At 40.7% G+C, this 16,091-nt stretch overlaps 1 protein-coding gene across 1 annotated transcript in view; it reads right to left on the bottom strand.

The window, feature by feature from the left end:
• JARID2 (jumonji, AT rich interactive domain 2) overlaps positions 1–16,091 on the bottom strand; it is a 47,772-nt gene that overhangs the window by 24,293 nt on the left and 7,388 nt on the right. The window contains exons 2-3 of the mRNA XM_010078248.1: positions 12,328–12,557; positions 3,674–4,691 (exon numbers count right to left, since the gene is read on the bottom strand). Coding sequence (XP_010076550.1) covers positions 3,674–4,691; positions 12,328–12,557 — 1,248 coding nt within the window. The remainder of the gene's footprint in view (positions 1–3,673; positions 4,692–12,327; positions 12,558–16,091) is intronic.

Below are 16,091 nucleotides of genomic sequence, written 5' to 3' on the forward strand. Positions count from 1 at the left end.
ACAGGCGTGTGCCACTGCTTTGCTAGCTTAATTCGTTCAACAGATTATATTCTGCTATTTGCAGTAGTCTTCCTTACGGTTAAATTTGCTCTCCTCCAAGTTTTATTCCCTTCTCTTCTCAGATCACCCCCAGCATCTTTCCCCTGGCCGGGGAGACAAGTTGCCCAGCCCTTTAAAAGCCCACACTCTCCCACCCTCCCCTCACCCACCACCAGTCCCACAGCTGGTTTATACCAGGAAGAAGCAAAACAAGTGTCAAGACGGGTCCTGGCAATCAAAAAGACAAGTACCTATGCTTTCTGGAGGTGAAACATTGATTATCTAATGTCTGCACAACATTTTGAATACTGTTAGTATTTAAAAGGAGAACAGTAACATCATTAATTTCACTACAGCTAGAAAAATCCTTAAAAACACACAAGGGAGGCAACTGCAACTGCATTAAAAAGTTCCAGACACATTATTTTTCCAGTTAGAGGCCATCCATATTTTATATTCCATTATGGTTTTGTATGTTTTAAGATGACTAGCAGATTTCACACTCCAGTCCAAAAAAAAAAAAAAAAAGAAACAGAAGATTGTACCAACTGCAGCATAAAAAAGCAGCCAAATGGACGAGGAACAATAAAAGAAACATCATAAATACTCTCAAAGCAGAGAAATAAATCATCAGTAGAAAGAGTGAAGAAATGGACCAAAGACCACCTACAATTCAACGGGGCACTGCTGAAGGAAAAAAGATTTAATACAAAATTCATGTCAACATAGCTGCCACCGCATTGTCTTTCCTTCCCCTTTTTCTTTGAGAAAAGTAAAAAATCATTACGCCATAGCCATTTCAGAGCACTTAGAAATTGCTATTATACAACAGAGGAGTGCAAGAAGCAGCGTTATGGTAAATATTTACCGTCAGCCGCACAGGTACAGCATCTTTCGGGCCAGCCATACCAGCTTGCTTGCTAGTGCAAGCAGCATTACTCTCTTCAAACTACCCTGGGCTGCATCTCAGATGCTTCATAGCTGATCCAAATTTTCCTTCTTCCCTCTGCTGTCCCCTCTTCTACCACTTGTGCCAACCCAGTGAGGAGGGAAGCGAAAACATTCTGGGACGGTTGTGCCTGAGGCAGAGCAGCGCCAGAGGCTGCACAACGCTGGGTAAAGGTGTGAAAAGAGGCGAAAGCATTTTGGCTGCAGCCAAAACTGAGGGTAAGGCTTTGACAAAGGTGGAGGAAGGGTCATGGGGCAGCAGATTTATTTATCCAACTGAGTAATTTCTCTCGGGGAGTGGTGTCAAAATCAGTCTTGAAGCTGAAAAAAGGTAAACACCATTGGAAAAAAACCCCAAGTTTGAAAAGTTTGCTTTCTTTCCCCTTTAATCTTCACCTAAAAAATAACTTTCAAGCTGGCCTCTATTACAAGCTGTTACTTTTTTAGGCTAGTGTTTTATATGTGCAGTTCAGAAATAAGCTGAAGGCACAATTCAAGGTGGCTTTCCACCCCAACAGATTCAGTGACCTACATAAAGTTGAGTAGCATACTCCTAACTTCGACAGCAGCGTGGCCCGGGTTTAACTTTGTAACTTTTGGAAGCATTTATATCTCCGGCTGATGTTTTCCAGGATTGACCTAAGCATGTTGCTTAAACTTTCCTTGAAAGGCTAAAGGGGAAAAAAAATAGAGAAGGGAAAAAAAAAAAAAAGTTTTAACTCCATTTATAAGCACCCGTAAAAAAATAATGGCTTCAATAGGAGAGCTGGCACACATTATGCAGAAATAGCATCTGAATTTTTTAAAAAATTGTCTTAATTTCACTAAGTTAGGAATATTTTTAAATTGCAAGCTCATTTGGAAAAAAAAAATTAAATCTTCAGGTACGCACTTAATACCAAATGCTGGCACTACACAAGTCATTAGCAAAACTCCTACTTGCTTCAATGGCAATGTGATGTGGCCTTGGAAGGAGTGATACGTACGTACATCCACTTAAATAAGTGTGCACTTATCACCGCAGATTATTTTATATCTTTCCTGCTGGAACCAACAGATTTCTCATTTTCGTAGACTGATGATCTCCAGCTTCTATTCTCCATTTTGTTTTCAATTTTAAACACAAGGTAGGTAGGAAATTAACTGCAGAAAGGATACATAGGATGCAAATTTTATAAGAGACCACTGTTTGCTCAGGTTACATGGCACCCAGGCAGAATAGACTCCTTGCCTATTAATTAGGCTCTTCGGTGCTTAAATAATACAAATAATTAACAGTAATGCCATCTTAATGCAGAGTTAAGGTATTACATTAAAAAGTTAACATTGTTCCAGGAGCGTTAATCGAGCTGTCTTGCACATTTTCTTCTCTCTCTCGACAATGTAAATTTAATTCATTATTCTTCTCTATTAGCATACAACCATTGCATACATTAGGCATACAAAATATTCACTTATTGCTGCTTGAGTGATTTTAATTTTCAGGTTTCCTCGAACGTTTTTGCATGGCTATTGCAACCGAGCGCTAACCCTCATTCTTTCTCCTTAAATTCTGTCATTTCTCTGTTGTGCCCTGCATGGGTTCACCATAAACTCTGCAAACTCCTTGTGTGCTTTGATGCATTTTCACTCACTTACCGTAAGTGATAAAACATGAAGTTTGAAAATAGGAGGAAAACAGAGTGTTCTGAACAGTTTAACCAGAAGTGTTCCCTTTAATCCAACTAGCATTGATAGCTGCCTCCGATCAGACAATGCCTCAAAGGCAAAGCTCTAGCCTTCAAATTGCAACACGCAGGTCCTGGGAACTCTGACTCAAAAGGCTTCAAAAACAAAGGGGAGGGCTAACAAAAATTAAAAACACCAGTTTGTGACTATGTCATGGCTGCAAAGGCAGTGGAGATGGAGGTGGCTCGCTCAATAGTTCATTTGTATGCTGCTGTTGTCATGTTTTTACAAACTATTGTCACATTTTTGTCACGTGTCATATTTGACAGCAGACCATAAAACAAGAATTCTGTTAAATAAGTGATTCTCACTCAGGCATTAGCCCTGGCAGACACCTGCTGGGAGAAATAATGAAACCTCCATTTTGCAATCAACCACACTTTACTGCCTATTCTTGACACTTAATGGTTGTTAAATGTCAGCAGGTCACTGCAAATTTGTGATTTTAAGTGTCTGAGTACCCAAACAGAAGTAGGTTCAGAGATATTTTCTTTCCGCCTTGGTTAAATGCTTTTAAAGGAAGGGGGGAAAAGTATTTGTATTCAAGCTTGGCAGCATTGCAACCTGTTTGGAAAACATCTTTGGAAAGGTCCAAAAAATATTCTGAGGAAGCATTTAAACCGAGGCTATCAATATCTGTAGTTGTACTACCTACAAAAATAAACAGCAGGGAAAGGAGAAGATCCTGAAATCTGGAGACCAAGACCCCACATAGCATTTTTTCCGCTCGGTGAAATAAAGAGGTGGCAGGAGGAAGGTGGCGAGATGAAGTCTCCCAGGAAAGCTCTTCGAGAACCTACCAGCGTCGTGCCTGACCCAGCGGCTAAAGAGAGAGATCCAGTGCTCTGTAGTGTTAACTGAACAGGGGTTTGGTTAAGCATAAAGGCAAACTAAGCATAAAGTTGCATATGGATGCTAACAAGCAGCGGCAAAAGGCCAATGAAACCACAGCCCTTACCTATGAGTGGGAGTTCATCCATGGTAATGCCCTGAGATTTGAGGTGCTTCTTGATACAGGCCAGCCGCTGCACGTTGGGTCCCCAGCGCCTGCCTAGCTTGTGTATGTGCTGAATCTGTGTCACAAACCGCATTTCATCATTTAGCTTGCACTCAGGTCTCCAGTCTGGAGGAGGAATCACCCTGCACATCCCATACTTCTCTACCTGAGCTCGGACTGACTCAATGTATATCAGTGGGTCATGAAATTCCTTGGTGGAGGGCCTAAGGATGGGAATCTCCCCCAGCATCCCCCACCCAGACTTACTACTGCCCTTTTCGTGCTTTCCCATTGAGTCTTGTGGCTTGTGCAAGGACTCCGCTTGAGAGGTAGAACGATTTTCACAGGAGGCATTTTCAGTTTTGCCATGTGCTTGTTTCCCTGGCGTACTCTTTCCAGCAGTGGCTCTTTTTGGCCTATTTCTTTCCAAACTCTTCTCTGGCACTTCCTTTTTAAGGTGTCCATTCAGCAAAGGCTTTTCTATGGCTGCCTTTTTGCTGGCAGCTTCTGCCAAGTTGACAGCCCCTTTCATTCTCTTGGTGGGCGACTGTATTTTGTCTATGTGATTCATCTCTTCCAGCCTCCTCTTCGAGTTGCGCAGCCCCTCCCTTAACTGTCTCCCCACCTCCTTAGTGCATGTCTTTTGGTTCAACTTGCCATTGACTTTTACACCATTAACAGCGGTATTGTTAGACTTGGATGCTCCAAGGGATAGCACCTGTTTGCGGGTTTTTGCATTGCTACTTTCTAGTTTCCCTGAGATTGTGTAGTTGACAGGTGAACTGGGTTTGTGGTGATTTAGTTTGGTTTCCTTGACCAGTTCTTTCTTGGCTTTGGTGTATGTGACAGTTCCCTTTGTCACTGTTGCAGTGTACTTCACAGTTTTGGACGGTGAAGGTCTGACTTCTCTCATCTTTTTGGCACTGGCTGCATTTGCACTCGGAGATGACATTCGAGTGATCCCGTTGACTTTAGAAACCTGCAATGCCAGGAGTGTTGCAGGGGGAGCAGAAGGAAGGAAACAGAAAACAGAAAAGTAAATTAGTAATGTTACCACTCAGCCACAGCATCCCAGCCGCTGGACAACCATATTCTGCAGTCCTGACTCCTGGCCCTTTCGTACAACCTTCATACAATGGTTTTTGCCCAGGCAAGAGGGGAGACTGGGCATTTATAATAAACAAATAAAACAATTATTTTTTTTCAAATGAACCAAAAAGTCCCCAGAAAGCCCATCTTGATTTCTGAAGCTATGAAGACTCTGGCATTAAGAAGGGTGAGGTTTCTTGCTTGCACTGCCTCTGTCTTCATCTACCAGAAAGCTGGTTTTGGTATCACAAAACACAGGTAGTCTGATTTACAAATTAATACTTTCATTATCTTATTTTCTGGCCCTCAGACACTATCTCTCTCCCACCCAGCTTCCCTTAAGTGCACACACAGTTTACTGCTGCTTTGCAGACAAACTAGCCAGCACACACTATCTACTCTAACTGGAATGGGCACATTTTGCAAAAAAACATACACTGAGATGCAAACCAACCTCGTGTCTATACGTACATACATATAAAAAAGAGTTATTGAACACATTATGCACCCAACAGATCAGGACAGCCATGAAGGATACAGCCTGTCATACATATTAAACCTTGGGAGGCATCTCGTTGCTGAAGTCATTAATTTGAAATAAACATGTATACGGTAGTTCAATGAATTTTTTTTAAGTTTGATATCTGGGCAGTTTTGCTGACACACATTTTATTACATCATATTCATAACTAATGTGTGATGCAACTTAGAATTGCTAGACTCCACTGCTTTCTGTTAGATAACTTAAACCCAGCCATGAAACTAAAACTTTTATTTTAACTATAAGACAGGTGAAGCACCAAAAGCAACCTTCAGCTTTGAAGGGAACTGCAACATTCCAGCACTGCCAAAGCTAAGTTCTGCTACCATGAAAATGAAATTCAATTTTAAACCTCAAACAAACTTCAGCATGTAAACAAGTTTAAACACTGTTTTCTCACCTCCTTAAACTACTGTGAGTGCAGAAAAACACATCCAAAAATCAGGAACATCAATAAAAGTGCTCAAAGTGAAAGCATACAGTACAACCAGCGCTCAGCTGAGTAACACTATTCCTGCAAAGTTATAATACTTCCCTGGGGGATTTCAAAACACTTGCCAAATTAGTAAGCATGGCAGCTTCTCTCAAATAAATGCAAGAACTGTAGTCACTTATGAAGCAGTGATAAAATGTTATAAAATAGGGATCAAATAGAAACGTAAAAGATCATGCTATGGTCTTGCATTAAGTGACCTACAGAAGAGGAACTGGAACCTGGGATTCTGCACACGCACACACACGTATGTATATACACGCATTTACTGTGTGCGTTTTCTCCTCTGTGCTCCAGAAGCTGGAGCAGGAGTAACAACTCTTTTAAAACCCATCCGTTTTCTTGTCCTTCCTGTACTTCCAAGGCAGAAACACTTATGGAAAATCCAGTTAACTGATGACAGGAGTTTTTACCTTGAGCCTTCGTATGAGAATATCATCTAAAAAGCAAACAATTGCTAACAGAAATGCATTTACCCATTTCCCTTGAAATGCAGGCAGTACTCTGCATTTGAAATGGTGGCCTGGGTTTGACTTTTACAGAGCTTTTTCATGCCCCAGAGCAGGCAGGAGCAGAGAGCTGCTGAGACACTGCCTCCTGCCTCCAGCAGTCCGAAAAAGCGTTGAACATCTCTGGCTTTATAAACAGCCAGAAACATCGATTACAGATTTCATCTAGACTAATAGAGAAGAACTGACTGAGAACTGTGAGGGGAAGGTAATCTGGGTGACAGTGATCATAAAATGAGTTTTCAATTCCAAGATGTGACAACAGCAGAGAAAAGGACAACAGACTTAAAAAAACCCACCACCACCAACAAAACCAAACAAAAATAACCCCACCTGCAAAAAAACCCAAACCAAAGCAATTCCCACTCAGAGGAGGGGCAGGAAACACAGGCCATTATGCCTGTTCACCTAGTTCTCTAATGACTGGAAAATCAGAAAAGAATCACAGGAAAAAGTCAAAACGCTATTATGTAACTATGGGGAATGATATAGGAACAGCAAAAGCATGCATGGGTAAAATCAGAAACGCCAAGGAGCGAAAGAAACTTCAGTTAGCAAGGGACCTAAAATGAAACACAAAAAATTTCATAAACAAAAGACAACAAAGAACAGAGATCAACCACCGCACAAGGAAAGAAAACAAATGCAACAGTGTGGCTAAAGTGTTCGTGCTTCTTTTGCATCAGCCTTCACCAAAAGTACCACTGACTGAATACTTACCAGATATATAACATAACCAAGCTCAGCAAAAGAGCTAGGAAGGCAACCCCAGCAAGCTAAAGTGTACCTAGATGACCTAGGGCATGGCTCTTGGAGAGAAGTGGAGGGCAGGCAGAGTCTACCTAGCTTCCAACCCTAAAATCATTCTGCAACAAATGATCAAACAGTTAATTTATAAACACACAAATTATACATAAGATAATGTTAAAAACTAAAAAAAAAAATTTAAAACCCTAAAAACCCCCACCCATTGTTTTGCCAAAATAGCACATCAAGCAAAGTTATTCATCTCCTGACAGGCACCTGGCTGAGCAGGCAAAGGAAGCACCTCTGCTTCAACTGTCCCACACGATGTTCCACCAAACAAGCTCCTGAGACAGGGCCCAGACACTAAAGTGGCTTCACAAGGGATTAAAGAAAGTCATCCTCAAGAGAAGTTATCGTTGCCACAGTTCACTACCATCCTGGGAGGGCATATCAGGTGACTCTCTGCAAGGACTTGTCTTGGCCTTGGTTCTACCAAGTATTTCCATGAGTAACTTGGATTACTGTAAAATTTGCAAGTGACATATACCTGGAAGGGGCTCTGGAGAGAAGGTCAAAACCAAAGGCAATCTTCAAGAACCTATTTCAGAATATTTCTACAATGAAAAGAAGTGCTACTTTTAGGAAGGACAAATCAAATACACGTCAGGGAGGAAGAACATTTGGGGACCACAGTGAGCTGTGGAATGTGATGGTACGAAGCAGGCTGATCTCCTTCTGAGACCTATTACCAAGAGCGCCGAAAGCAAGGGATGGGAGCACAGGCTTTCCTATGCAGGGCTGGACCCAGCACAGGGCCCCGTGACAAAAGTTTAGACAGGTGAGCAAGTCTAAAAGAACACAAAGTCCTCAGGTATTTGGAAAATATGATCTTTACTGAAAAGCCAAGAGAGCTGGGCTTATTGAGTTGGAAAGAGATGACTATGGGATGACTCTGTAAAGGTCTTCCGATGCCTAAGGAGCTCGTCTGAAAAGACACGGTAAATGCTCTTTCCATGTTCACCAGAAAAAGCTGGGCTGAAAAAATACCTTAAATTGTCTACAAAGACGATCTGAGGCATGACTAGGAAAACTTTCTACTTAGCAGAAAAGGAAAAAGCTGAAAGAAGCTACCAATGGATGTTAAGGAGTCTCCTCTAGAGGAGGTTTTCCAGGAGGCCATAGCTATGTACTGCGCTGTCAGGTACAGTCAAGACAACACCTCAGAGTGAGCAGTCAGGCTGTATGGAGGTATCTTGTCACTCTAGCTTTCCTATGATTTTTATTTTTTTTTTAAAGAAGTTGTGACCAGAAGTCTGAAGGACCATCCGGAGCACTCCTTCAGCAAGGGGTGGAGGCACAGGGCCTGAGAGCAAAACGCAGTCATGGAGAAAGTGCTCATGGAGAAAGGCAGGATCCTCACAGCTCCTCCTCTTCAAAGGAAAACACACCATCGGCACCATCATCAGCTTCAGGCCAGTATTAAAACTGCCAAGATATAAACTTCTGAAAAATTGAATTAATTAAGAAAACAGCAACTTATCACAACTGTTTAGAGTTGTTAGAATACCTCCACACAACGAAAGCTGAAATCTCTCAAGGCCAAATCTTGAACTGAACAGGTACATAAGCTTCAGCTATCTAACCTCCAATCCTAGATTATAAGCACACTATTTTGAATTTTTATTCACACTTAGGGACATTACTCCAATGACTAACATGTCCTGAAGTAGAGAACACTTGGGTGTGAGAATACCAAAAGGAATTCACTTATTTCTTTCTGGTTGCTAACTAAAGAGACCCCCCCAAAAAAAAGAAACACTGCTGAAAACTTCCTCAGGACCATCATCTTTTCTAGAGCAGACACAACACGATGGTTTTCAAATCCTTCTCCCTCTTCCCTCCCCAGATGCCCACAGGTATCTTGAGTGTTTTCAGAGAGGACAGCATAACGTTTAAGATACAGCAGTACTGTATAGACCAGAACAGACCACGCTTCAAACAGGAATAGGCTGCAACAAATCTCTTCCAGCTGGAAACAAGTGGAACAAACAACGTGGTCATAGCCCACCATCAAAGCAACAGGTGGATTCAGGATTTCACATTGACAAATGTGAAATTCTGGCTGGTCAGTCATCACCTACACGTTCCTGGTCTGTACTTGTCTCTGAGGACCCATCAGACGATTGGAACGAAAAGAAACAAGAAATTGTGGTAGGCATTTTCTTACCTTTCTACTGTTGATATGTCTCCCCCCAAACCAAACATACACACACAGAGTCAGCCTAAAAAATTGGCCACACTGCCAGGTGCGCAGGTTCACCAAATGGGGGTCTATGCCACAGCTCCATCCCGAGGCAGTGCTTACACTGAGCACATAAGAAAGAAGTCAATTTAATTCAAATAGTAACAAAGTGATTAACATTAGCCTTACATGACCCAAAGTCTTGAGCTAAAGGTGAAACTAGGGATACAAATAACTTTATCTTTGCTTTGCAGCTATCTTCTCAGTTTTGCTGGCATACAGTTGTCTTCAGACCACTCTTTTCTCCACTTTACTGAACACTTGCCTTGCAGTAAAAGATGGTATGACAGATTTTAAATTTTGTTGTCTTTTAAAAAGCAAACGGGACCAGCACATAGCCTTGCAGCAATTTGTTTGTTGGATTTGAGCTGGTCTACATACACACCTCTGCACAGCACCTAGGATCCATCCTCCACATACACACACACACAAAATAAAGCCAACAAACAACTTGTTAGATAACAACCACAGAAATAACAGCAATATTAGCAACAGTTTTGGTCCCAAACAAATTCAAGTTATGCAACTGATCTCAAATTCATTCATAAAAATACTTGTGTGTTGATGTGAGGTTTGCAGAGCTAAATTACCATATTAGACCAAGAGAGGGCTCCATTGAACTACATTTCCGCTGCCCACCACCCCTTTGAAGTAGGGGATTTGGGAAGATAGCAAGTGAGGAAGAAAGAGAGAGAGGGAACACGTGATAAGTGCAAGTGCACACCAAAAAAGGAAAGAAAGAACAAGAGGAAAAAAGAAAATCTCGGGTAATTTCTAGTGTTGTGCCTTTATTTGCTGTAAGACTGAACAAAACTAAAAACACACACACACGTAAACAAACCATGTGAATGCACGTGAACAAGGAGCAAAAACATACTGAAAGGAGGAAGAACATGTGGCTGGCACCCTGGGAAAACAACTCTCCTTTTGGAAAATACTGAAAATGTCAACAAAGACTCAAGACAAGGGCAGGAACTTTAGCAATGTCACTAACTGGTAAGTCTAACGTTTTGCACAAAGCTAAGTCTTTCTGTCAGGCAAAATGCATAATCCACTTTTAATTAGTTACAGCCACACTTTCATTAAAATCAGTAAGAAAGTACTTATATTACTGTGGGTTGCAGAACAAAATTCAAATGCCTAACTTTTTTTTTTTTTTTTTAGAAAAAAAAAAATCAAAATCACCATCTTAACTTAGAGCCGCCTTATTTTCTGAAGCTTGAGGACCGCGCTGTGAGGTGTCTGCGTGGCGTGACTGTTGGTTGTACTGTATTGCTTTAGAATTTCTCTCCCTTTTGCACAGCACGACTGAAAACATCTAATACTCCACTAAGCAAAACCCACTTGGGTCGTGGACAAAATTCTTCTACACCTGCCTCTTCCCTTCTCAGAACTACCTGCACAAGTGATGGCAGTTGACTTTCAGGAGAATTTTAACCGTTCATACTTTGATGATACAGCTTTGAAGCATTTCACGTAAGTGTCCCAATGAGTTACAATAATTAAGCATGAAGAGCATCCTTACGCTTTGGAAAACTTGTTCAACATAAAGAGCTCATGGCAGAGCTTGTCACAGCAAGGACCATAGGATGCTGGTAGTGTCAAAAAAGAAAGCCAAAAGGATGCAAAAGAAGGCAGGTATTCAAGCTGATGACTAGATAAGCAAAAATTGCCAAGGACGAATAAAGAATGGAAGTCCTACAGAAGTACAGAGAAATATACTGTAGATAGCCTTCAGGATCTCAAATTTAATTTAGAAGGTAATACAAATCAAGTGGAGGTATTCCAGGAGAAGCTAAACAGCACTGAAGCACAGGGCATGGATGACTTCCTCGGCAACAGCACCACTGTTTTTCTTTTTGCCGTTTTGCATTTCCAAACCTAAGACTGAAAGGTGCCATTTAAGGCTTTGACAGCCCTACAGGATAGCAATTCCAGCTACACCGAAGTCCAGGCCAGCCTACTTAGAAGAAAAAATTTAGATGCCAGCAAATAAAGACTGTCTCTAATTGGCCTGTTGAGAATTAATCACTGGAAAAAAAGAAAAAGGGAAAAAAAAAAAAAAAAGAGAGAAAGGTGTAAGTGCAGCAAGCTTTCTGCACTGCAGCGCCCTAGCACAGGGAGCCTGCCAACTCAGCCACAGACTGGATAAGGACACTGACCGGGCATTCTGAAAGTCTTTTGTAAAAAAAACTTATTTTACAGTTGCTATTTTAGAAGCCCTTTGATCCAATCATCAAAAATAGCCAGAGATGCATCCTGCCCAAACGCCAGTCACAAGCACCAAAAGATTGGTCTGCTGAACTTTCACACCCAAATACAAGTCAGGCTGAGACAAACCTCTACATGAATTTTTTTGCTAGTTTTCATCCAGGTAACCTGAAAGTCTGAATTTCTCCTCACCTGGTATGTCCACTGTGAAGGAGGCACTTTCTTTATGCATCAGGCAAAACATTTTTCCCGGACTCTGAGGTTTGTGTTGCCCCCATGCAATACAAGACACCTGAGCGTAACGTCAGCTTCTCTACAACGCCAGTGAGCCTCTAAGATAACCCGAGCAGACCAGCCGTACACAAAAGGAGTTCATTTTCCCACGTGCTGCCAGCCTTGGCACTGTCAGCAGAGAGGCCAACAGTCAGAAAGGTTTAATAAATAGTGATGTGAACTTTACTCGTCCCTGTGTATACACTGGATAATATAAAGATAGGGTTGTAAAGCATGCTTTATTATACTGACTTCCCACGTATGTATCAACTTTTCTTTTTTCCTTCTTTCTCTCTTTCTCTCTCTTTCACTGAAAATTAACTCCCTGCTGTCTCCAGAGCATGCTTTTAAGGATTTCCATGTTCGCTCTTTGCCAGGCAGTGGAAAATGGAGCTAGCACCTTAAAAGTCTGCGTTTCCCATGTGTCCACAGTAGAGTACAATTCATTACCTGTTTCCTTAAGTCCTGAGCCGATCTATGAAGAGTGTGGTGGTTGTTAGCGGTGAGCCCTTTTGTAGAGGAGCCAGTGTTTGTAGTAGGATGGTGATTAGCAGCCACCTGGTCTTTTCGGCTCTCAGCCTTCTGTTCGCTGTTCCTCTCCTTCCCTGGTGTGGCCTCTTTGCTTTTGTGTTTCTGAGCAGGTTCTTTCTCCTTCAATGATTTGCTGGACCCATTGAAAACTGAGAAAAGAGAAAATCAGACTGTTAAGGAAAAAAAAAAAAAACAAACCCCATACAAGATCAAATTCTTCATTCAAAACAACCCAAATTTCTCTGCTGTCAGTGTTTCATATTTAGTGAGTGTCTTCTTATATCTAAAGTAAAATCAATACAGAAATAGAAGCGCTATTTTGCATATTTCTTTATATGAACAGATTTACTGAATTATTTCCTTTGCTTGTTAACACACATTATCTTCACTATCCAAATTAAAACAGACAAGGAACGTTACTGTTTTGATTGACCTAAATTTAGACTTATCAGTTTGATTTTTGACAGTTTTAATTAACTTTTTGCTTTTGCAGTGAGGGAATTCTAAATATAACTTAAACAGAAAAATTACTTATTTTTACATTAATGTAAAAGAAAGGAAATATTCCAGGAAAAAGCACGTTTTGTTTTCATCAATATCCAAACTGCTGAATCAAACTGACAGCAGTTTTCCTATAGCAGAAAAGCTACAAATAGAAAAACGTAAAGGAAAATACTAAAACCATTTTGGAACATGTCATACAATGTAATGCTGGGACCTATGCTGAACACCCTAGCCTTCTGCTGAAGTGAAGGGATAAGAAAGCACAGAACAGAAACCATATTTTTTGTACAATAAATACTACGCAAACATACACAAGTATATCTCAGCAAGTTTTGTTCCTGTCCCTCTGCTCAATTTATTTAAGTACAGTCACTGCTCTTTTATTGTCAGGCCACATGAAAAGCCAAGGTTATTAAAAAAAAAAAAGTCACATTTCTCTGTTTGTCTGTTAATCAAAAATGTGGTGAATTTCTGTCACTGCTGCCCCCTCTTCAGTGAAGCCCTTGACAGAGGTCCATGAGGCTTGTGATCCAGCACCCACAATGGCAAGCGCCCTCCTGCCTTCTCTGCTCATCTGCTCCTGGTTTTCACCCCTGCCTTTTTTGTCATGTTTTAGGGAAAGGACAAAAATAAGAAAGTTCATATATATGTAAGAGCACAAGTATCTAAAAATTGTATTTATTAAAAACAACAAACACCAACTGCTTGGGAATATTAACTAAATTAAGGAAGTTATTGTTTTCTTGTGAAATGAAAGCCTTCTTTTGTCACAAAGCATGCTATACCCACAGTACATACCTTTTTATCTAAATCGTGAAGCTTAGCTGTCTCTGCAGCTGTCCTGTTGTACTACAGTAGTAGCAGCAGTAATAGGAGTAATAATATACAACCAGCAATCCTGCTGGACAGAGGAGGGGCATCTGTGCTGCTTTTGAGTAGACACCTACCTCCAAACTCAGCTATCTGCCTTCCCACCGCGCCTCCAAAAACCCAAACTCCAGCAAGCTATTGACAAATTTGTTATTCAGGTCACTTATCATATTCAGTTGGCCATAAGTGTTGAAGCAGATTATGTAAAAAATAAAAAATTGTAATTGTTCTTCTTCCTCTCTGCTTTCCCTCTTGCATAAATTGAGTGAGAACAAGAGAAAAGCCGTCAGCAGGGAAGTCACCATGAATTCCCCCATGGCTCCATCATTCCTCAGCTCAGGAGCAACTGGAACTGCCCCAGCCAGCCGAGGATTTCTCAGCGATTTCAGTGAAAGTCGTGTAACCTCCGTGTCTCATTTCCAGTGATGGAACTGATAATAATTGCCAACCCCTCTCGCGGAGTTCATGACAATACATTTATCCTCCTTCGTAAGGAGTTCTCGCATCAGACGGAAGGCGCTACAGATGCACGAAGCATGACTATTTATTTTTAATAGGACATAGCACAAACATCCGATGGCAGCTTCGTTAATATGTATTTCATCACTACGAGCAATATTTTCCTTCGGAGGGAACAAATTGTATACACTGATCTGCTCATATGGAAACGTTAGGTCAGAGAGATTAGTTTTCTGTATTCAGTTGCCACTTTATAAACTGAAAATTACTAAAACAGAAAACACAGCCAAAAAGCCAAACTGCGCATTTTTATGGTTCACTAAAAAAAACCCCAGCAAACAGGAGACAAGGTATATTTTATATGCAACAGCTCATTAATTTTAAGTGTCGTGGGAACCTTGCCAGTTTTACCCTCTGAGTAATTATCTTTTGTCTTAATTTGTAAGATTCTTGAAAAGGGGAAGAGAGAAATGGGAGAGAAAAAAAATGTTCAGTCTCACAGGGAAAGCTTAAAAAGCTTAAAGCCTGAAAACACAATAAAAAGGGAGAGACGTAGATGGAAAACAGTCCCAGTCAAGCCGTCTCTAGTTAAACAGTAGATGGTATCAGTTTCTATAAAAAACGGTATTTGTTTCTTCCAACACCTAGAGTGTTATATCCAGCTAGATAGGTATAGAAGCCTTGCTGCAATAATAAATTCTGCAAAATTCACAAACATATTATGTGAAGTAGGAAAACATTCACTTGACTGATTACAAAACACTACCACAAGCCAAGCATTTGGGGGGCTGGGGAATGGGAAGTCCCCTGGACTACGATTTTGCTCCCATCTGAGTAAAAATGTCAAAGATATTTAGACTTAGAGAGTACAATACAGGATTACACTCTGGCCTGAATAGCTAGTAAGACAGTTCAGTGAAAAGATGAATTCACCAGGAAAGACCAAAAAGCCCCCCAAGACATCTCATTGTTGAAGAAAAATTGATAATAAGGCAGAAGCACCCACTTTTCAAAGGGAAGAAAACATCAACCCCCAGCCCCCTCCCCAAGTCCAAACCTCTGCATTAAATATTACTGAGACCACATCTGATCTAACAATAAAATGATTGGTAATTCTTTTGTGTCTTCCTATGCAGTAAATTGCATTTTCCTTCACGTCTGCCAGCTCTTTAATATTTCTGAGGCATTCAGAAAAGCCGAAAAGGTGTACCTTCTGCTTTACTAAGCCCAGATGTAGACATGTCCCACTTACAATCTCCCATCCTAGCTATAACTCCGACATGCACAATATCCAATGTTCTGCTCCTTGTTATTTTATTCCTTGTGAAAGAGTAGTCAATAATGGTTTCATCCTTGAAGCAGTAATTTCATTAAAAACCAGAAAGACGGAAAAAAGCCCAACCTATATGAGTAGTGAAACTCACATTATTAAAACAGAAAGCTTTTGTAATCTTGAATTATGATTATTTTATGCTACCTTAAATCAACTCTATATTTCCAGAAGAGCTTTTAGCTAAAAGAGCACTACCAACAAATAATTAAAAAGTAGATTATTAGTGTTCAAGACACTTCTTCAAATAGAATAAAAGGATATCCTTTTATCCATATCTATCCGAATGCTCATTCTCAAACTGCTGCATCCTCCAAAGCAATTATTATTATTATTATTATTATTATTATTATTAAGCTGAAACCATAAGAGTCCCAGAGTGAAATACTTGTGGGTCTTTTGGTTAGCAGTGATGATCAAACACAAAGAAACTGAACCACTACATTCAAAACTCACAAGCACTGAGTGTTTTTAAACCACTGATGTAATTTATGGCAGGAGAGCAAAACCTTATGGCAGG

Source organism: Pterocles gutturalis, unplaced genomic scaffold (genome assembly GCF_000699245.1).
Source record: "Pterocles gutturalis isolate BGI_N339 unplaced genomic scaffold, ASM69924v1 scaffold40983, whole genome shotgun sequence".
Classification (NCBI taxonomy): Eukaryota; Metazoa; Chordata; class Aves; order Pterocliformes; family Pteroclidae; genus Pterocles; species Pterocles gutturalis.